General features: G+C 43.4%; 1 protein-coding gene across 1 annotated transcript in view; it reads right to left on the bottom strand.

Annotated features, from left to right (window-relative positions):
* Positions 1-10,916: 10,916 nt before the first annotated feature.
* Positions 10,917-21,759, bottom strand: part of LOC125043050 — a 29,164-nt gene continuing 18,321 nt past the window's right edge. The window contains exons 5-21 of the mRNA XM_047639004.1: positions 21,375-21,508; positions 21,015-21,022; positions 20,745-20,842; positions 19,143-19,240; positions 19,017-19,024; positions 18,783-18,853; positions 18,140-18,452; positions 17,411-17,517; positions 16,895-17,025; positions 16,424-16,599; positions 15,747-15,932; positions 15,370-15,569; positions 14,466-14,606; positions 14,063-14,174; positions 13,341-13,525; positions 12,902-13,057; positions 10,917-12,677 (exon numbers count right to left, since the gene is read on the bottom strand). Of these exons, the coding sequence (XP_047494960.1) occupies positions 12,606-12,677; positions 12,902-13,057; positions 13,341-13,525; positions 14,063-14,174; positions 14,466-14,606; positions 15,370-15,569; positions 15,747-15,932; positions 16,424-16,599; positions 16,895-17,025; positions 17,411-17,517; positions 18,140-18,452; positions 18,783-18,853; positions 19,017-19,024; positions 19,143-19,240; positions 20,745-20,842; positions 21,015-21,022; positions 21,375-21,508 (2,196 nt within the window). The 3' untranslated portion in view covers positions 10,917-12,605. The remainder of the gene's footprint in view (positions 12,678-12,901; positions 13,058-13,340; positions 13,526-14,062; positions 14,175-14,465; positions 14,607-15,369; positions 15,570-15,746; positions 15,933-16,423; positions 16,600-16,894; positions 17,026-17,410; positions 17,518-18,139; positions 18,453-18,782; positions 18,854-19,016; positions 19,025-19,142; positions 19,241-20,744; positions 20,843-21,014; positions 21,023-21,374; positions 21,509-21,759) is intronic.

Raw genomic sequence — 21,759 nt, 5'->3', positions numbered from 1 at the left:
AAAGTCAATGGGTGGTAAGGGGAGAAATAGACTGAAATCACTGTGATCCAGCGGCGAAGAAAGATGCAAATAACTGTGCAAGGGACAGTGGTTTGAAAGGGAGGTATGACATAAGGTGTTTTCGGATTAATAAATATGGAGTGTGGGGAAGAGACAAAATTATAATTGGGGATTGGTATTGGAGGATGTGTAAGAAAAGTCTCTTGAAGGCATATAATGGATGGGTTATAAGAGGGAAGGATATGACGAAGCTCGGGTCTGTGAGAACGGAAACCACGAATATTCCAATGAAGGATAGTTATACTTTCGTTGATTTATGAGTGATAACGGTTGCAGTACGTGTTGGAGAATTTGAAGGGGAAGGAGCTAGAGGGTGGGATAAGGAATGAGAGGGAGAGGTGGTGTTGTGTCAGAAGGGGTATTAGGAGGTGGAGGGTCTGGGGAAGGGGATAGTTGTGATATAAGGGATTCACTGTTTATCCAGGAGGGAGTGGGAGGGATAGAGGGGATGGCGGGAGGGTTAATGTAGGTGGAGCTGGAGTAGGGGGGGATGGGCTGTGTTGGGAGGGGGTAGGAGGACAGGGTGTAGGGGGGATATGAGTAGGAGGAGGATGGATATCGGCAGTCACTTTGAGTGTGGAGGGAGCGGGAGTTGTGAAATTTGAAGGTGGTTGAGGGGTTTTAGTGTTAGTTTGGGACTCGAGTTGATAGTTTTGAACATCTTCAAGGGTTTCTGTAATGGAGTTAGTTGGGGAGTTTTGTGAGACAAAGGTTTTCTTGTAGGGGGGGGGGGGGGGAGGACTGGTGTCTGAAGAGTAGGAGCAAAGGAAGGTGGAGGTGATTGTGTGGTAGGGGAAGAGGGGGTGGAACGGAAAGAGACTTTGCCTACTTGTTTTTGGAGGCATTGTTGGAAGAGGAGGGTGTTTTGAGAGTAGGGAGCTGTGGGAGGGATCACGAAAAATCGGTCCCATTTGGCTGGGCTAAATAGAGTATTTAGGATTCTTGTAGAGGTGGGGGTAGTAGAAGTGCGGGGACGTGTGGAGGAGGGAGTAGTGTTGAGGGGGGTAGTGTTATGGGGAGGTGGGCAATAAGGTTGTAAGGTAGTAATAAGGGGAGATGGGGTGGTTGATGAAGAAGGTTGTGGGAGTAAAGGTGTTGAAGTTGAGCATGTTGGAAGAGTAGAAATGTCTCCTGGGGGTTGGTTGTTGATTAGGGTTGATACTGTACTAGTATGCATTGATGATGGAGGAGTTGTTGCAGTGTTCGGAGCCGTGGTCAAAGGAGAGCTGGGATTGGGGCTATTTGATAAGGGGGCAAGCCTCATTGCCCCTAAGAGTGGGGTTACGTCTTCATTATTGGCCATGATAAGCCTGAAGTATGTTGGGGGAAAAAATAGTCCACCCCTCAGGGTCCCCTTGAGGGGTAAGGGCTAGGTATGGCAGGGGAATACCGTGCCAATGGTTCCCTCAGGCCGTTCAGGACTGACATAAAGTCAGCCTTTCATCCTTTCAGCACGGCTCTCACACCTTAGGAGGTGGATAGTAGAAGGGATTGGTGAAGAAACTGAAATGAAAAGTATGAGTGGGAAAAAAAGACTAAGCAAAATTAGTTAAGTCGATAGCTGAGTCCCAAGGTTGAGGAGTTTCCCATCATTGGGTCTCAGTCTTCGTCTCCTAAGCCCCCCCCCCCCCCACGACAACAACGGGCAAAGGATTGGGGGGGGGGGGGGAGTGTTGATTAGGGTGGATACTGTACTAGTAGGCATTGAGGGGGTAGTAGTTGTAGTGTTTGAAGCCGTGGTCAAAGGAAAGCCTGGGGTCAGGGAATCGGGAGAGTTTGAATTGGTGGGGCTATTTGATGAAGGGGCAAGCCTCATTGCCCCTAATAATTCGTTGTTGGCCATGGTAAGCCTGGAGTATGTTGGGGAGAGAAACACTCCACCCCTCAGAGTCCCCTTGAGGGGTAAGGGCGAGACAATTGTTGCCCATGGCTCCCTCAGGCCGTTCAGGACTGGCACAAAGTAAGGCTTTTATCCTTTCAGTACGGCTCTCACACCTTAGGAAGTAGATAGTTGAAGGGGTTGGTGAAGGGACAGAAACGATAAAGTAGGAGGGGAAAAAAAAGACCATGCAAAATTAGTTGAATCGAGGGTAGAGTCCTAAGGTTGGGGAGTTCCCCAGCATTGGGTCCCAATCTCCGCCTCCTAAGCCCCCCCACGACAACAACGGGCAATGGTTAATGGTTAATGGTTAAAAGCAAAATAAATGTGCTAGACATCTAAGTTCATGTAGCACTATAGTAAATGGTAGTGAAGGGTGGTTGAGTTAGTGATTAGTTGTCAAAGTTGGGCAAAGGAATTGACGAGTAAATGGGTTAAGGTTGGGTAAGGTAATGTATAGAGGTTAGATCAAGTGAAGGATGTATATGCATTTGAGGAATGAAAACAGGTGGACAAAGCAGAAAGTGTGAGAAGTTGTAGAGGGATCACGAAAATCGGTCCCATTTGGTATAAAGGGAGGTCTTAAAATGGGGAATAATCCGTGGCTGGAATATATGAGAAACGGGGCTGTCGTGATATGGACATAACAGCAGAGCGTGCTAGAGTATCTTCCTGTTCATTACCGGGGATCCCAGCAAAATCTAAAAGTTTTATGGGGTGTTGACAGGTAGAACAACCAGTTCTGGATCTTAGAGACAGCGGGGCTGGTCAAGTGGATTGACTTTATGAGAGTTAATGAGTTACGGGAGTCATTAAAAATAGAGAAAGAGGAAGAAGGGAGTGAGTATATGTGTTTTAAGGCAAAAAGGAGGGCGTACAGTTCTGTAGTAAGGACATTAGATTCAGTATGAGTTGGGATGGGTACTGCGAAACCAGTACTGGAGGTGAATTTGGAGCCATCTGTGTGAACATGAATACTGGAGGAATGAATGGAGACATAGTCAAGAAAATGGTTTAAAGTATAAGCCATGGAGGGACAGTACGGACAGAAAACGGAAGAGGCCGGAGATGGGGAGAGGGGAAATGGGAGAGGAGGGTATCCATACGAATGGAGAAAAGAATGTGTAAACGTGGAGAAGCAAAGATAGAATGCAGGGATCGTGGGATAGTTAGTTTGGTTAGGGAAAGTTGGTGGAATCGAGCATAACATCGGAGAGAGAGAAGGGTACGACGTCGAGAGAGAGAGAGAGAGATTGTATCAAGATGAATAAGGAAGGAGGTTGAGGCAGAGGAGTAGATATGGCATCCATAATCGAGAGTGGAGAGGATCAAGGTAACATGAAGATGGAAGAGAGTTTTACAATCTAAGTCCCAGGATATATGGAAAAGAGTTTGTAAGATTCGGAGGCGGCGGCGAGCTTTTTCTATGTAAAAGATTGGTCTCGCTAGGACAAGTTGGAGTAAAAAATAACGCCAAGGAAAAAAGGATGGAGAATGATTTGGAGGCAGAAAAGTGGAAGCCATGGTTAAAGGCCCAGGAAGATACTGATGATATTGCAGACTGAAGGAATTGGCGGAGATTTGGTATGAATGTGCCAGAGGTGTAGATGGTTAAAACGTCAACATAAAGTGATTTCGGAGGAAGAAAAGGGAGTATTATAGGATTCAGCAGAGGATAGGGTGTAGATGATGGGGGGGGGGGGGGGTGTTTCTTGATGATCTTAATAGAAGGGAAGTGTGGAGAAAGGTGAGAACCACTACTGACCTGGCTGAAATAGTCACCTAGTTCATTAGCGACTTGGATCAGAGATGAGAGAATCTCGAATATGGAGGACGGGGGCTGGATAGGGGGGGATGTTAGCCTGATAATTAATGGATCCGGTGCCAAACAGTTGAGATAAATGTAGATGTAATTGAGGAAACATAATTTCGCCAATTTGTTTTACTGTTCCGGATTGTACGTCGAAGACAGGTGGATGCTCTTTTAAAGGAGATAAGGGCTGATAGTTGATTAGGGGTGCCTCGTTTGTAGTCTCCCATTTTAAGCGAAACGCTTTAGTGCAATCGGAATTCCACCATGGAACACATTTGAAGGTATAAGGTCTTGAGGTTCAAGGAATGGCTGTATAGGCAGCTATTAGGACTGTAGTTGTGAAACATTGCATCATATCTTAAATGGACGAGAATGGGGATGGAGGGGTAGGAATAGCAGAGAGTGAAGTGAAAGTACGCCAGTCGGCTCTATCAAAGAACCAGCGTGAGGAGTTAGGAAGTGGTACATATGAAGTAGGAGAAAAGAGAACTGGAATGTCACATAGGGAAAGTGGTCTAGAACTGACCAATGGAAATCTAAATGAAGAGAAGGGGAGCATAGAGAGAAGTCAATAAGGATGTCTGATAGGTTGGGAGGTCGGTGAAGGGAGGATAGGTGGGGGAAAGCAGAGGTACCGGCTGCATCAAAACATGGGCATGATAATAGAATATGTGGAATTGAAAGAGGGACATTACATAGGGAACATAGGGATGGATCAGGGTGTGACATCAGATAGGAGTGTGTTAGACGGGTGTGGCCAATGCGTAACCGGGCGAAAGCCGTCTCCCAATGTCTGTTCCGATGAAATGGAGCTGACCAGGAGATTGATAGTTTTACAGTATGTAATTTATTAGTGCGGAGACTTGACGAGAAAGATTGCCATCGATTATACAAGAAGGTCTTGAAGGGTGGGTAATAATCCGTGGCTGGTATACGTGAGAAACGTGGTTGGTATGATGTGGATATAGCGGCGTAGCATGCTAGAGTATCTGCCTGTTCATTGCCGGGGATTCCGACATGGCTGGGCACCCAGCAGAATTTGATTATTTTATGGCGTGTGGACAGGTAGAAAAACCAGTTCTAGATCTTACAAACAAGGGGGTTGGTCGAGTGTACTGACTTTATGAGAGTTAGTGAATTACGGGAGTCAGTAAAAATTGTGAAAGAGGAAGAGGGGAGTGACTATACGTGTTTTAAGGCAAAAAGGAGTGCATAAAGTTCTGTAGTAAGGACACTGGATTTAGGAGGGAGGGGATATTTAAAGGTATGAGTTGGGAAGGTTACTGCAAAACCAGCACCGGAGGTGGATTTGGAGCCATTAGTGTAAACATAAATACTGGAGGAATGAGTGGAGACATGGTCAAGGAAATGGGTGAGAAGGACAGCAGGAGGAATATTTGATTTTGGTGGGTCAGGGAAAACAGAGGAGCAAATACGGGGGTGAGGTATAAGCCATGGAGGGACAGAATGCACAGAGAACGCGAGAGATCGGAGATGGAGAAAAAGGGAATGGGAAAGGAGGGTATCCATGCGAATGGAGAAAGGAGTAGGTAAACGTGGAGAAGAAACAAAGGTAGGAAGTAGGGATCGTGGGATAGTTAGTTTAGTGAGTGGAATCGAGCATAACATCGGAGAGAGAGAAGGGTATGGCGTCGAGAGAGAGATTGTATGTCTGATTCAGTGTGGAGAGGAGCGGAAGGCACCTAGGGTTAAGTGAAGACAGTGATGGATTGTATCAAAATGGGCAAGGAGAGAAGTTGAGGCAGAAGAGTAGATATGGTATCCATAATCGAGAGTGGAGAGGATCAAGGTAACATGAAGATGAAGGAGAGTTTTGTGATCTGAGCCCCAGGATATATGGGATAGGGTTTGTAAGATTTGGAGACGGCGGCGGGCTTTTATTTTATTGTAAAGGATATGGTCTCACCAGGACAGTTTGGAGTAAAAAATGACGCCTAGAAATTTGCCAGAGGAAAGGTATTGGAGTGGAGTGCCATATAAGAGTGGAAGTTGAAGACCTATACGTGTGCGAGAGAAAAGGATGGAGAAAGATTTGGAGGTTGAAACGCGGAAGCCATGGTTTGTGGTCCAGGAAGATGCTGATGGTATTGCAGACTGAAGAAATTGGCAGAGATTTGGTATGGATGTGCAAGAGACATAGATGGTTAAATCATCGACATATAGTGATGACCGGGCTCTTGATGGTATAACTGAGACAATGTAATTTAAAGCAAGAAGGAATAAAGTGGTACTGAGCACACTGCCTTGTGGGACGCCTTCAATTTGAGGAAAGAAGGATGATGTGGCAGAGGCAATTTTAACCTGGAAAGTGCGTTGGGAGACTTTATAAAGACACCCATGTTTCCACATATGCCTAGAGAGGACAATTGTTGGAGAATATGGTACCGCCATGTAGTATCACATGCTTTTTCTAGGTCAAAGATTATAGCTAGTACGGATTCATGGCGTGCAAATGCAGATGTAATATATGTCTCAATATGAGCATGGGGGTCAGCGGAAGTCAACCATTCGCTCTAGTAGTTTGCACAAGCAACTAGTTAGTGCGATGGGGCGATAGTCTTGAGGGAGATTACCCGATTTATTGGGTTTCAGGAAGGGGAATAAGAAGGAAAATTTCCTGATGTCCATATGTGGTTGTAAATTGTTAATAGGAAGGATAAGGAGGAAGATGGGTGTTGTTCTAGCATACGGTAGTGGATACCGTTAGGGCCTTCACGAGTGTTGCGACACGACTTCAGAGGAAGAAAAATGAGCATTATAGGACTCAGCGGAGGATAGGGTGAAGATAATGGGGGTACGTTCTCTGGTGGTCTTAATAGAAGAGAAGTGTGGAGAAAGGTGAGAACCACTACTGACCTGGCTGAAATAGCCACCCAGTTCATTAGCGACTTCGCGAGGATCAGAGATGAAGGTATTTCGAATATGGAGGACGGGACCTGGATGGGGGGATGTTTGCCAGATAGTTTATGGATCAGGCGCCAAACATTTGAGATAGATGTAGAGGATGTAATTGAGGAAACATAATTTCGCCGGCTATTTGTTTTACTATTCCGGATTGTACGACAAAGACAGGCGGATAATTAATTAGGGGTACTTCGTTTGTAGTGGTAACTATTCTAGGCTGCACGTTTTAAGTGAAGCACTTTAGTACAATCAGAATTCCACCATGGAACACATTTGGAGGTATAGGGTCTTGAGGTTCGAGGAATAGCTGTATGGGCAGCTCTTAGGACTGTAGTTGTGAAACATTGTATCATGTCTGAAATGGATGAGAGGGAGGATGGAGAGATATGAATAGCAGAGAGTGAAGTGAAAATACGTCAGTCGGCTCTATCAGAGCACTAACGTGGGGAGTTAGGAAGTGGTACATATGAAGTAGGAGAAAGGAGAACTGGAAAGTGGTCACTATAGGGAAAGTGGTCTAGAACTGACCAGTGGAAATCTAAATGAAGAGAAGGGGAGCATAGAGAGAGGTCAATGCATGAAAAAGACTGCGTGCGTGTATCAAAGTGTGTGGGGCGATCTGAATTAAGAATAATAAGGTCAGCTGTGGAGAGAAAGCGCTCTAGGGATCGGCCACGGGAGTTGGTGATAGAATCACCCCAAAGAGTGTGGCGGCAGTTATAATCACCATCTATGAGGAAATGTGTTTGGAGTTGGGAAATTAGATTTTCAAAAGCAACAAAGTCAATGGGTGGTAAGGGGAGAAATAGACTGAAATCACTGTGATCCAGCGGCGAAGAAAGATGCAAATAACTGTGCAAGGGACAGTGGTTTGAAAGGGAGGTATGACATAAGGTGTTTTCGGATTAATAAATATGGAGTGTGGGGAAGAGACAAAATTATAATTGGGGATTGGTATTGGAGGATGTGTAAGAAAAGTCTCTTGAAGGCATATAATGGATGGGTTATAAGAGGGAAGGATATGACGAAGCTCGGGTCTGTGAGAACGGAAACCACGAATATTCCAATGAAGGATAGTTATACTTTCGTTGATTTATGAGTGATAACGGTTGCAGTACGTGTTGGAGAATTTGAAGGGGAAGGAGCTAGAGGGTGGGATAAGGAATGAGAGGGAGAGGTGGTGTTGTGTCAGGAGGGGTATTAGGAGGTGGAGGGTCTGGGGAAGGGGATAGTTGTGATATAAGGGATTCACTGTGTATCCAGGAGGGAGTGGGAGGGATAGAGGGGATGGCGGGAGGGTTAATGTAGGTGGAGCTGGAGTAGGGGGGGATGGGCTGTGTTGGGAGGGGGTAGGAGGACAGGGTGTAGGGGGGATATGAGTAGGAGGAGGATGGATATCGGCAGTCACTTTGAGTGTGGAGGGAGCGGGAGTTGTGAAATTTGAAGGTGGATGAGGGGTTTTAGTGTCAGTTTGGGACTCGAGTTGATAGTTTTGAACATCTTCAAGGGTTTCTGTAATGGAGTTAGTTGGGGAGTTTTGTGAGACAAAGGTTTTCTTGTAGGGGGGGGGGGGGGGGACTGGTGTCTGAAGAGTAGGAGCAAAGGAAGGTGGAGGTGATTGTGTGGTAGGGGAAGAGGGGGTGGAACGGAAAGAGACTTTGCCTACTTGTTTTTGGAGGCATTGTTGGAAGAGGAGGGTGTTTTGAGAGTAGGGAGCTGTGGGAGGGATCACGAAAAATCGGTCCCATTTGGCTGGGCTAAATAGAGTATTTAGGATTCCTGTAGAGGTGGGGGTAGTAGAAGTGCGGGGACGTGTGGAGGAGGGAGTAGTGTTGAGGGGGGTAGTGTTATGGGGAGGTGGGCAATAAGGTTGTAAGGTAGTAATAAGGGGAGATGGGGTGGTTGATGAAGAAGGTTGTGGGAGTAAAGGTGTTGAAGTTGAGCATGTTGGAAGAGTAGAAATGTCTCCTGGGGGTTGGTTGTTGATTAGGGTTGATACTGTACTAGTATGCATTGATGATGGAGGAGTTGTTGCAGTGTTCGGAGCCGTGGTCAAAGGAGAGCTGGGATTGGGGCTATTTGATAAGGGGGCAAGCCTCATTGCCCCTAAGAGTGGGGTTACGTCTTCATTATTGGCCATGATAAGCCTGAAGTATGTTGGGGGAAAAAATAGTCCACCCCTCAGGGTCCCCTTGAGGGGTAAGGGCCAGGTATGGCAGGGGAATACCTTGCCAATGGTTCCCTCAGGCCGTTCAGGACTGACATAAAGTCAGCCTTTCATCCTTTCAGCACGGCTCTCACACCTTAGGAGGTGGATAGTAGAAGGGATTGGTGAAGAAACTGAAATGAAAAGTATGAGTGGGAAAAAAAGACTAAGCAAAATTAGTTAAGTCGATAGCTGAGTCCCAAGGTTGAGGAGTTTCCCATCATTGGGTCTCAGTCTTCGTCTCCTAAGCCCCCCCCCCCCCACGACAACAACGGGCAAAGGATTGGGGGAGGGGGGGGGAGTGTTGATTAGGGTGGATACTGTACTAGTAGGCATTGAGGGGGTAGTAGTTGTAGTGTTTGAAGCCGTGGTCAAAGGAAAGCCTGGGGTCAGGGAATCGGGAGAGTTTGAATTGGTGGGGCTATTTGATGAAGGGGCAAGCCTCATTGCCCCTAATAATTCGTTGTTGGCCATGGTAAGCCTGGAGTATGTTGGGGAGAGAAACACTCCACCCCTCCGAGTCCCCTTGAGGGGTAAGGGCGAGACAATTGTTGCCCATGGCTCCCTCAGGCCGTTCAGGACTGGCACAAAGTAAGGCTTTTATCCTTTCAGTACGGCTCTCACACCTTAGGAAGTAGATAGTTGAAGGGGTTGGTGAAGGGACAGAAACGATAAAGTAGGAGGGGAAAAAAAAGACCATGCAAAATTAGTTGAATCGAGGGTAGAGTCCTAAGGTTGGGGAGTTCCCCAGCATTGGGTCCCAATCTCCGCCTCCTAAGCCCCCCCACGACAACAACGGGCAATGGTTAATGGTTAATGGTTAAAAGCAAAATAAATGTGCTAGACATCTAAGTTCATGTAGCACTATAGTAAATGGTAGTGAAGGGTGGTTGAGTTAGTGATTAGTTGTCAAAGTTGGGCAAAGGAATTGACGAGTAAATGGGTTAAGGTTGGGTAAGGTAATGTATAGGGGGTTAGATCAAGTGAAGGATGTATATGCATTTGAGGAATGAAAACAGGTGGACAAAGCAGAAAGTGTGAGAAGTTGTAGAGGGATCACGAAAATCGGTCCCATTTGGCTGGGCTAGATAGATTATTTAAGAATTTTGTAGAGATGGGGGTAGTAGAAGGACGGGGGCATGTGGAAGAGGGAGTAGTGTTGAGGGACGTAGTGTTATGGGGAGGTGGACAATAAGGTTGTAAGGTAGTAATAAGGGAGGATGGGGTAGTTGATGAAGAAGGTTGTGGGGGTATAGTTGTTGAAGTTGAGCATGTTGGGAGTAGAAATGTCTCCTGGGGTGTTGATTAGGGTGGATACTGTACTAGTCGGCATTGAGGAGGGGGTATTAGTTGTTGTGTTCAGAGCCGTGGTCAAAGGAGAGCTTGGGGTCAGGGAATCGGGCGAGTTTGAATTGGTGGAGCTATTTGATGAAGAGGCAATTGCCTCTAATAATAGTATGGTTAATGGTTATTCATTGTTGGCCATGATAAGCCTGGAGTATGTTGGGGAGAGAAACGGTCCACCCCTCAGGGTCGCTTGAGGGGTAAGGGCTAGACAACTAAAGCAGGGGAATACCGTGCCCATGGCTCCCTCAGGCCGTTCAGGACTGGCACAAAGTCAGCCTTTCATCCTTTCAGCACGGCTCACACCTTAGGAAGTGGATAGTAGAAGGGGTTGGTGAAGGGACAGAAACGAAAAAGTAGGAGGGGAAAAAAAAGACCATGCAAAATTTGTTGAGTCGAGGGCTGAGTCCCAAGGTTGGGGAGTTCCCCAGCATTGGGTCCCAGTCTCCGACTCCTAAGGCCCCCCACGACAACAACGGGCAAGGGATTGGGGGGGGGGTATTTTGTTGATATGGTTGTCTATTTCAATTATTGCTTTCAAATCACTTAAACAACAAGAAGGAGTTAAAGAAAAAATCCAAACAGATAATTATTTCACCTTCGTTTTTACAGGTACTTCCCTTCCCTCTAAATATGACCATAAACTGTGTTATGGATATTCAAGTGATAGGTATAAATGACACTCCAGCTTAGTAAAATACTTTGTACTAAGAATCTAACATTTATTTTATGCCACTTACACTATGTACAATGTGCCGCTTTTTGTGTTCAGTAGAATATCTTATTTACACACAACTCACATGTGATGGATTTTGTTTCATGCACAAATGAGCACTGGCAAATGCTTCAACAAGTTAATTTTGGCAAATAAAATCTTTGTGAGGAAGACTTGGTGTAAAGATGAAAAATGATAGACGAAAAAGTAACATGCAACACTTCCCTCACCTCCTTTACAAGCAGGATGGGGTGTTAGGTAATCACAGGAATCTCTAACATCAGATGTCAGACAAACATGTTAACAGAACCAACATTGCTGATTCATGAACTTTTTCCATGACTTCACTTTCTTTTTATTTATTAAGACTCCAGTATTTAACCTTATGGCAAAAAATATGCTTTGGGAATTGATCATTGCATTTAGTGCTCACAATGTCGGCAGAACCCGTAAGAAGTCAATCAAGAACCATTCATAAGCACAGAAGTCCCTGATTTCCAAACTGTTAACTTTTCTAAGTAAACCAGTTTGGATGCACTATGGGTTCCTTTTCCATCGTGTCAACATGGAATTGCTTTTCAGCGTTCAACTACATCCCTAAAAAAAAAGGGGGGATAAAGATGAAGATGAAATCGAGCCTGTACATGGTATCCTCTGGTATATGGGTAATGGCTATGGTTCATTTAGGAATGATGAAGACTAATGCACTGTAGCAATACCTTCTGTCCAGTTCCTTTTACATAAATCATAAGAATAGTGATGACTTTTACTTTTGTACAGTTTGCAAAAATACCTTGTTTCTAGGTATAATTGACAAAGCAACTAACCTTCCCTTCTACTGAATCTGTTTTGAGAAATAATAATAATAATAATAATAATAATAATAATAATAATAATAATAATAATAATGATAATAATAATAATAATTATGGGGAAAAAAAAAATCACTAACCACAACACTAAAATCATCAACAAAAGCATCCTTTCATATATTTTTTAATTGTCAACTTCATGTTATTTTCCTAAATTACAAAATTGAAAAGCACTGCCATTTTGCTCATTCGGTCAGTAACACATTATAAACACTTCATACATAAATCAATATTTGTCTTTGAAAACCTATGGTGTTTGCAGCTATGGCACCTTGGAAATATTCAATTTTTGCTGTCTAACTCCATATAACTTAAACTACTGCTTAACTTTTGCACTTGCAACTCTGGCACGTGTGTAAGAATCAATCAATAGTTTACAATCATGAAATAGCAAGAAGCTCCCCATACCATTAATTCTGCAACCATAATGTGATACCAACTGAAGTCTTTCAGACTGTAAGCTTGAATTGTGCGAAAATACCAAACTATATTCAAAATTAAAAAGTGCAAGGTTTCTGTAAAGTTAATAAGTGATTTTGAATTTCACAAGCATTTACTGTCGCTTGGATGGCAATGTTTTGTAATCTAGTAAAAGGAAAGACAAACATTTACCAACAACCTTGTTGAGCACACAAGCCATAGTTCAGTAGCTGACTTCACAGTATCATTTTATATACACGTAACAATCTTCAATTCTAAATGTCTGGTATTTACGTTCATCTGTAAAAAAAGTACTGACTCCTAGGAACCCATGTCAAAAATAGTAACAATCTGAGAAGCTACTGTTATCCCTATTCAGAATGCAAACTGAAGAGCTTTGCCACTTCGCTGAGATCATCGTAACTCTTGCCATCCTTAATGATCTGGAAAAGAAAGATAAATATTAACCAAAAGAGAAGAAAGCTAGAAACATCAGATACATACAGATAAACAAAACTAGTGATAACAAATTTTAAAGAAATTCATGAATACACATCAATTCAACTAAAACCTATATCTACCTATATCTAAAAGTTTACTCTTAGCTTAGTGCCTGAATAAATATTGGCAAAAAACAAAATACACAAAATGGCAAAAGAACCCTTACCTTCCTTGCAATGGGCATACGGTTGAATACATTCCATAATACAATGCCTACGACAATGTTGTCTCGCAGATAAAAAACAACTCCTTTGCCATAATCTTCACCAGACACTGGGGCATGGGGCTCGCTGGAATGTGCTATGATGCCACTTTCTGCAGCCTAAAAAGAACAAAAGTTGCAGGTTTAAAAAGAATAAGTAAAACTGAGTGCTTCCAAAACTAGAACCTTTCTCAATAGCAACATAAACAATTCTGATATTGTTTACATGTAGTTGCAATAAAAATAAACAATCCCTAGTTATAAAGGAAATAGTTACAAAAATAAAAATATCAGTTTCTACTATGCTAGCACCCCCTACCATACTAGGTTTTAAAAATGTGTTAGCATATGACAGTTTCATCCCCAAAAACAGGAGTCCTGTACAAAGAAGGGAAACTCTTACACTTTCAGTTTCTGACCGCATGCCTTCTCCAGTAGCTTCAACCACTGCCTTTGGTGTGTCCTTCTCAGTGGCCTTAGCAAACACACCTACGGTTGGTAGGGAGGAGTCCACAATACCAATAGCCTCATAGCCAACATCGGGTCCCAGGTCAGACCAGAACATGGACTGGTGCCAGTATGGCTTGCCTGAAACATGTGAAAATAAATAGATAATGCCAGGCAAATACTGAAAGCAAAAATAAGGTAACCACAAAATATTTGCTTGCTTGAATATTTCTGGTTGCAGAGGAGAGCACTAATTTCAGTTATAAATAATTCAAAACTATTCAATACTTAAATGATGTTTAATCAAATAATTCTTTGACAACAATACCTAAGAAAACTAATACTTTCTTTCAAATGAATATAAGCATTGAATTTAAGTATTACCTGGGCAAAATTGGTCAATACAGATCTAGCTGACAATAATGAAAAACTAAAGCAGAGATATTTCATTAATATCTAAATGTCAGCTGGGAAACATAATTTCTATTCCAGACAAACAAACTAGCCAAGCAGGTGCATGTTGAGTTGTGCAACCCATTTTCCCGACCCAAGCAGTCCGACAACCCCCCACCCCTATTAAAACCATACCTGCATTTTTTCCCAAAGAAAAGGGAAGAAAATATTCTACCACATATTAACAACCAGGGCAACAGAGCCCCAAACAAATCAAGAACTTACCCACGCCTGTCATATTTTCGCCAGCCAACCGTCCAGAAACAATGGCGTGATCATGGTGCTCCACACGTCTGCGTCCAAGCTTGATGTCATAAAAGCAGGCCGCATCTCCAGCCTTGGTGAATGCAAGAGATTTGAAATTAGTTTTGGAAGTACAACTTTCTCATTACAAACAGGAAAATCTGTGATCCAACTACTGGACCAATATCAATTTTATGCAGAGGAAGTAAAAAAGGCACGAGAACCCTAAAGTGTAGAGTTGTGAAGGCTTGATTTATACCCATATTTTAGGGGAGTGGGAGGAATCACTGCTAACATTTAAACTCTTTTCTACCTAACTGAATTTTCAAGCAATTTTACGGTTTCCTATCGTATAACAAAGAATCACTACCAAGGAGACACTTACCACCCAGAGGTCAGTCCTTGCTTCCAACTCAGCGTTCACTCGGAAACCGCCATGGATGTCATCCACTTCCAGTCCAGAGGTCTTTGACAATTCGACATTAGGCTCCAGCCCAACAGCTACAACAATGTGGTCAGTAACGTGCTGAAGATAAGGAAATGGTTAGATCTGATGTTATCTCATATATACTGTACAAAATATTTGCAAATTTGAACATAACCTTTGATGCTACTTTCCCAAAATGCTTCTCACTACTGCAATAATGGAGAAAAACTCAAAATTGATCATCTAAAAGTAAATTTCTGGAAGCTCATATTAACTTAATGCCACTAGGAAAATGCTCTGTTCATTTTAGAGAGAGAGAGAGAGAGAGAGAGAGAGAGAGAGAGAGAGAGAGAGAGAGTGTGTGTGAGTGAGAGTGTGTGTGTGTGTGTGTGTGTGTGTGTGTGTGTGTGTGTGTGTGTGTGTGTGTGTGTGTGTGTAATGTCACACACTAGTGCTTTAGCCACAAAGGAGTCAATTAGTAGCCCTTGTGACTTTACCTGATTTCACCTTTCCTTGAATTGGTTGGATTTTTTTTTTTTTTTTTTTTTTTTTTTTGTTAATGCTATGAATATCAATGGTGTTATTTTTATTATAGATATTATAATTACTATAATGTTATAGATATCACTAACAGCAATACAAGAAAACATAAAATTTCAAAAATCAAGGAAAAGGGTAATCAAGCAAGACAGGCAGTACTTGTAATTGGCTCATTGGTGACCTGATACAAGTGTAGCCATCTATGTATAAAAACAATTGATAAAGTAAACTAACAGTGGGCACAGCATGTATGTACACATCATGCCCGTCGGATCTAGGTTAAGTTCTAAGAAGACAACAAAACAAGGTAAAAAAATCTTACTTCAACTCCTGTGTTGAGAGTTAACACCACTTTGCCTTCGTCGTTGGTGCTCACACCCTTAACATAAGAATTGGGGATGATGTCAGCTCCTTCCGACTTGACCTTCTGAGTGGTCCACTTGGAAAGGTATTCAGGGAGAACTTTTCCCATGTTACCTGACTCTGGGTATACCTGCGTCACTTTCCCTTTGTTTGTCTTTGCTGTGAAGTGTAGGAACAGTCATGAAGCACAACAGCCAGACACTAACTTTCCAATTCTAGCAAACACAAAATATTCTTCTTGACATTTTCAGCAATATCAGTTTATTTATCAATCTGACAAACCTGAATTTGATGAGATTAAAGGGCTAATGTCAACTAAGTTCATAATAACCTTACCTTTGTGACCTAATGCACAAGCAAGTTCTGAGCCCAGGAATCCACCACCAATAATTGTGATGTGTTTCCCTTCCTGTGCTATGCTGTGGAGAATCTGGAAATCCTTAATGCCACGGAAAAGGGTAACATTCTTCTGAATATCTTCTCCAGCTCGGTCCAGTATGGGAAGGGACTTGGGTTTACCTCCTGTTTATTTTGTAAATCATGAGTTATTGTACCTTATTTCATCTTACCCTACCACACTAAATTTATTTCCATTTAAGCATACTGTGGGAGCAAATTCATACTGATATATTGATATTTTTGCATTCACATGGATAACTCAACTCTCTCTTTTCATATAAAGAGAAAACTCTAAAAAGCAAAACAAAGATTCTTTTTATTCATATACTCTCCAGAATATCATGATACTTATTTTGAATTATATTACATATCACTCCTCTCCTGCTTGATAAGAGGTAATTAAATGAATCTGCCAAAAAGTCTTTGCACATAAAATACTATACTATATCTTGCATTACAATCACTTCCCACTCAATGCTCCTAAGCTCTACATAAAAAAATAACAGGTTTTTACTAATCTCAAATCAACACAAATGAGCAAGCAAGAAGCAACATTTCAAGAAATCAACCTGATAGATCTCTCAAATCAAGTAAGCTAATCTCACTCTTCCTACCTGTAGCAATAAGGCACTTGTCGTATCCAATTTCAGTCCCATCATCTAAATAGACGCGCTTCTTGTGGACATCCAGCTTGACTGCCATGTGACCTTTCAGAAGTGCAATTCCTCCATTCTCCCGTGTGGTTAAAGTTTCAATGGGAGTGTAATACTCATCATGTTCAAAGAAGATGCTGTCAAAGAAAAAAAAAAAATCCACTTAAGTATGAGGCTAAGGTATACAGGTTGCTAACAGTAATGTTTGAATATGAAGGATAATATATACGAGTTATAAAATTAAGCACTAAAAATTATGCCCTGATGAAGGTATAGTTCATTTGAACTGGCTCACAAACTTTTTTCCTGTAGCAGAACTGAGGCCAGTGAAAACGAGTTGGGAAAGAGATAAGCCAAAGGAGATGAAAAGATGAATAAAGGAAAGGAGAAGGAAAAACCATAAATCATGTGCAAACTCCCAGCAAAACCTACCTCCTCTCCTTCCCATTCCACTGTTTGAACCTCAGCTTTGAGGCTGTTTCAGGCTCATCACTGTACCAGAGCTCTTTGCTGAGGGGTGGCCTCATGTAGGGAGCTTCACCCTCACCAGAAATTATAAGCACCTGCAAGACAAAAGTTGGGATTATAATCACCATCTAGCTCTAGAAGATTCACACAAGCAAACCTCATTGTTAAAAGTGAGTGGGTAACATTAATATGAAGAACATTATAAATATCATAATGAATCTGGCATATTTAGATTCTGCTCCAAAAGAATCTTCAACTTATTTATAAGAAATTATGATATACATGTAAACCCCCAAAAAAACAGCATATAAAATACACTGACTCCTTTAAATCTGAAATTTTAGAAGCTCTAAAAAAATCCATGTCACCACATTTCATCCAAATAAAACCATCCCAAACATTTGTTGTCCAAAGACCAAAGGTATCTTTTAAGATGAGACAGATAGCCCAGAAGAACTTCAACTGCATTTCAGGACTAACCTTTGCTTTAGCATCTTTCGCCTTGATGGCCCTAAAAGCCGCTACTGAGGCTGTTCCTGCACCAATGATCAGGTATGGAACATGTTCTGGCACAGATGGAGCTGCAGCTGAAAATTTACCAGGCATATTATGAAAAGAAGTTATATCATTAATTAAAAGATATGAATGAGGTTAATTGCATGAGGGCTATGGATTATGGGAAATTCTAAAAAAAAAAAAAAAGGTGTATATTCCAAGAATAAAGTTTCACATATCAAAATAGAAAACATTACATCTAATCTAAAACTAGGACATGTATATATAAAAACACATACATGCACATGGACAGACAAAATTCCTGATATAACATAGCAATGCTGTTAGCAGATCTTCACAATTACCCAACAATTATATATAATACAAACCTGAGTCCTCACACTATTCATTAACCTTAAACCCAAAGAATCAACTTCTGCAGAATTAATTTTCTGCCCTAGACCCAGAAATAATGCTGAGTATATAATTGTCCTATAGTTGTCAACAGAATAACAAAAAAGCAAATAAGCACATACAAGTGTCACATACTTCATTCCAATGGATATCAAAATCAAAATAATGAACATTCTTTCTATTTTTCCCCCCTAGATAATCATGCACATTAATGCTTACACTGACTGTTAGGTAGCACTTAGTACTTTATCATTAGTAGAGTAAATCTTAAATTAGTACTAAGCAACAGCATTCTCAAACCTTCAAACTTCACTGGGGTGACTACAGTGTCATTTGCTTTTTCTAAATTGGAAGAGGCTTCAGCTACAGCAGCTTCCTTGATAAGCTCAGATTCAGCTGTAGGCTCTACTGAGGTAGCAACTTCAGTGCTAGGTTCTACTTCGGCTGAAATTGGTTCAGCAACATCTGCTTTACCCTTGTCGGAAACTTCAACAGCAGGTTCTGCTTCAATTACTGGAGTGGTTTCAACAGCAGGTTCTGCTTCAACTGCAGGAGCAGCTTCAACAGCAGGTTCTGCTTCAACTGCAGGTTCTATCTCAACTGCAGGAGCTGCTTCAACAGCAGGTTCTGCTTCAACTGCAGGTTCTGTTTCAACTGCAGGAGCTGCTTCAACAGCAGGTTCTGTTTTAACTGCAGCTGCTGCTTCAACTGCAGGAGCTGCTTCAACAGCAGGTTCTGTTTCAACTGCAGGAGCTGCTTCAACAGCAGGTTCTGCTTCAACTGCAGGAGCAGCTTCAACAGCAGGTTCTGTTTTAACTGCAGCTGCTGCTTCAACTGCAGGTTCTGTTTCAACTGCAGGAGCAGCTTCAACAGCAGGTTCTGTTTTAACTGCAGCTGCTGCTTCAACCGCAGGAGCTGCTTCAACAGCAGGTTCTGTTTCAACTGCAGGAGCTGCTTCAACAGAAGGTTCGATTTCAGCTGCAGGAGCAGCTTCACCAACAGGTTCTGCTTCAACTGCAGGAGCAGCTTCAACAGCAGGTTCTGTTTCAACTGCAGGAGCAGCTTCAACAGCAGGTTCTGTTTCAACTGCAGGAGCAGCTTCAACAGCAGGTTCTGCTTCAACTGCAGGTTCTGTTTCAACTGCAGGAGCAGCTTCAACAGCAGGTTCTGCTTCAACTGCAGGAGCTGCTTCAACAGAAGGTTCGATTTCAGCTGCAGGAGCAGCTTCAACAGCAGGTTCTGCTTCAACTGCAGGTTCTATCTCAACTGCAGGAGCTGCTTCAACAGCAGGTTCTGCTTCAACTGCAGGAGCTGCTTCAACAGAAGGTTCGATTTCAGCTGCAGGAGCAGCTTCAACAGCAGGTTCTGTTTTAACTGCAGCTGCTGCTTCAACTGCAGGTTCTGTTTCAACTGCAGGAGCTGCTTCAACAGCAGGTTCTGCTTCAACTGCAGGTTCTATCTCAACTGCAGGAGCTGCTTCAACAGAAGGTTCGATTTCAGCTGCAGGAGCAGCTTCAACAGCAGGTTCTGCTTCAACTGCAGGTTCTATCTCAACTGCAGGAGCTGCTTCAACAGCAGGTTCTGCTTCAACTGCAGGTTCTATCTCAACTGCAGGAGCTGCTTCAACAGCAGGTTCTGCTTCAACTGCAGGAGCAGCTTCAACAGCAGGTTCTGTTTTAACTGCAGCTGCTGCTTCAACTGCAGGAGCAGCTTCAACAGCAGGTTCTGCTTCAACTGCAGGTTCTATCTCAACTGCAGGAGCTGCTTCAACAGCAGGTTCTGCTTCAACTGCAGGTTCTATCTCAACTGCAGGAGCTGCTTCAACAGAAGGTTCGATTTCAGCTGCAGGAGCAGCTTCAACAGCAGGTTCTGCTTCAACTGCAGGAGCAGCTTCAACAGCAGGTTCTGCTTCAACTGCAGGTTCTATCTCAACTGCAGGAGCTGCTTCAACAGAAGGTTCGATTTCAGCTGCAGGAGCAGCTTCAACAGCAGGTTCTGCTTCAACTGCAGGTTCTATCTCAACTGCAGGAGCTGCTTCAACAGAAGGTTCGATTTCAGCTGCAGGAGCAGCTTCAACAGCAGGTTCTGTTTCAACTGCAGGAGCAGCTTCAACAGCAGGTTCTGCTTCAACTGCAGGTTCTGTTTCAACTGCAGGAGCAGCTTCAACAGCAGGTTCTGTTTCAACTGCAGGAGCAGCTTCAACAGCAGGTTCTGTTTCAACTGCAGGAGCTGCTTCAACAGCAGGTTCTGTTTCAACTGCAGGAGCAGCTTCAACAGCAGGTTCTGTTTTAACTGCAGCTGCTGCTTCAACTGCAGGTTCTATCTCAACTGCAGGAGCTGCTTCAACAGCAGGTTCTGCTTCAACTGCAGGAGCTGCTTCAACAGAAGGTTCGATTTCAGCTGCAGGAGCAGCTTCAACAGCAGGTTCTGCTTCAACTGCAGGAGCTGCTTCAACAGCAGGTTCTGCTTCAATTACTGGAGTGGTTTCAACAGCAGGTTCTGCTTCAACTGCAGGAGCAGCTTCAACAGCAGGTTCTGCTTCAATTACTGGAGTGGTTTCAACAGCAGGTTCTGCTTCAACTGCAGGAGCAGCTTCAACAGCAGGTTCTGCTTCAACTGCAGGTTCTATCTCAACTGCAGGAGCTGCTTCAACAGCAGGTTCTGTTTCAACTGCAGGAGCTATCTCAACTGCAGGAGCTGCTTCAACAGCAGGTTCTGCTTCAACTGCAGGTTCTGTTTCAACTGCAGGAGCAGCTTCAACAGCAGGTTCTGCTTCAACTGCAGGTTCTATCTCAACTGCAGGAGCTGCTTCAACAGCAGGTTCTGCTTCAACTGCAGGAGCTGCTTCAACAGCAGGTTCTGCTTCAACTGCAGGAGCAGCTTCAACAGCAGGTTCTGTTTCAACTGCAGGAGCTGCTTCAACAGAAGGTTCGATTTCAGCTGCAGGAGCAGCTTCAACAGCAGGTTCTGTTTTAACTGCAGCTGCTGCTTCAACTGCAGGTTCTGTTTCAACTGCAGGAGCTGCTTCAACAGCAGGTTCTGCTTCAACTGCAGGAGCAGCTTCAACAGCAGGTTCTGCTTCAACTGCAGGTTCTATCTCAACTGCAGGAGCTGCTTCAACAGCAGGTTCTGCTTCAACTGCAGGAGCAGCTTCAACAGCAGGTTCTGCTTCAACTGCAGGAGCTGCTTCAACAGAAGGTTCGATTTCAGCTGCAGGAGCAGCTTCAACAGCAGGTTCTGCTTCAACTGCAGGAGCTGCTTCAACAGCAGGTTCTGCTTCAACTGCAGGTTCTGTTTCAACTGCAGGAGCAGCTTCAACAGCAGGTTCTGCTTCAACTGCAGGTTCTGTTTCAACTGCAGGAGCAGCTTCAACAGCAGGTTCTGCTTCAACTGCAGGTTCTATCTCAACTGCAGGAGCTGCTTCAACAGAAGGTTCGATTTCAGCTGCAGGAGCAGCTTCAACAGCAGGTTCTGCTTCAACTGCAGGAGCTGCTTCAACAGCAGGTTCTGCTTCAACTGCAGGAGCTGCTTCAACAGCAGGTTCTGTTTTAACTGCAGCTGCTGCTTCAACTGCAGGAGCTGCTTCAACAGAAGGTTCGATTTCAGCTGCAGGAGCAGCTTCAACAGCAGGTTCTGTTTTAACTGCAGCTGCTGCTTCAACTGCAGGTTCTGTTTCAACTGCAGGAGCTGCTTCAACAGCAGGTTCTGCTTCAACTGCAGGTTCTGTTTCAACTGCAGGAGCTGCTTCAACAGAAGGTTCGATTTCAGCTGCAGGAGCAGCTTCAACAGCAGGTTCTGCTTCAACTGCAGGTTCTGTTTCAACTGCAGGAGCTGCTTCAACAGCAGGTTCTGCTTCAACTGCAGGAGCAGCTTCAACAGCAGGTTCTGCTTCAACTGCAGGAGCAGCTTCAACAGCAGGT

Source organism: Penaeus chinensis, chromosome 33 (genome assembly GCF_019202785.1).
Source record: "Penaeus chinensis breed Huanghai No. 1 chromosome 33, ASM1920278v2, whole genome shotgun sequence".
In the NCBI taxonomy this organism is placed as follows: domain Eukaryota; kingdom Metazoa; phylum Arthropoda; class Malacostraca; order Decapoda; family Penaeidae; genus Penaeus; species Penaeus chinensis.
This window is presented reverse-complemented; position numbering and strand designations above follow the sequence as displayed.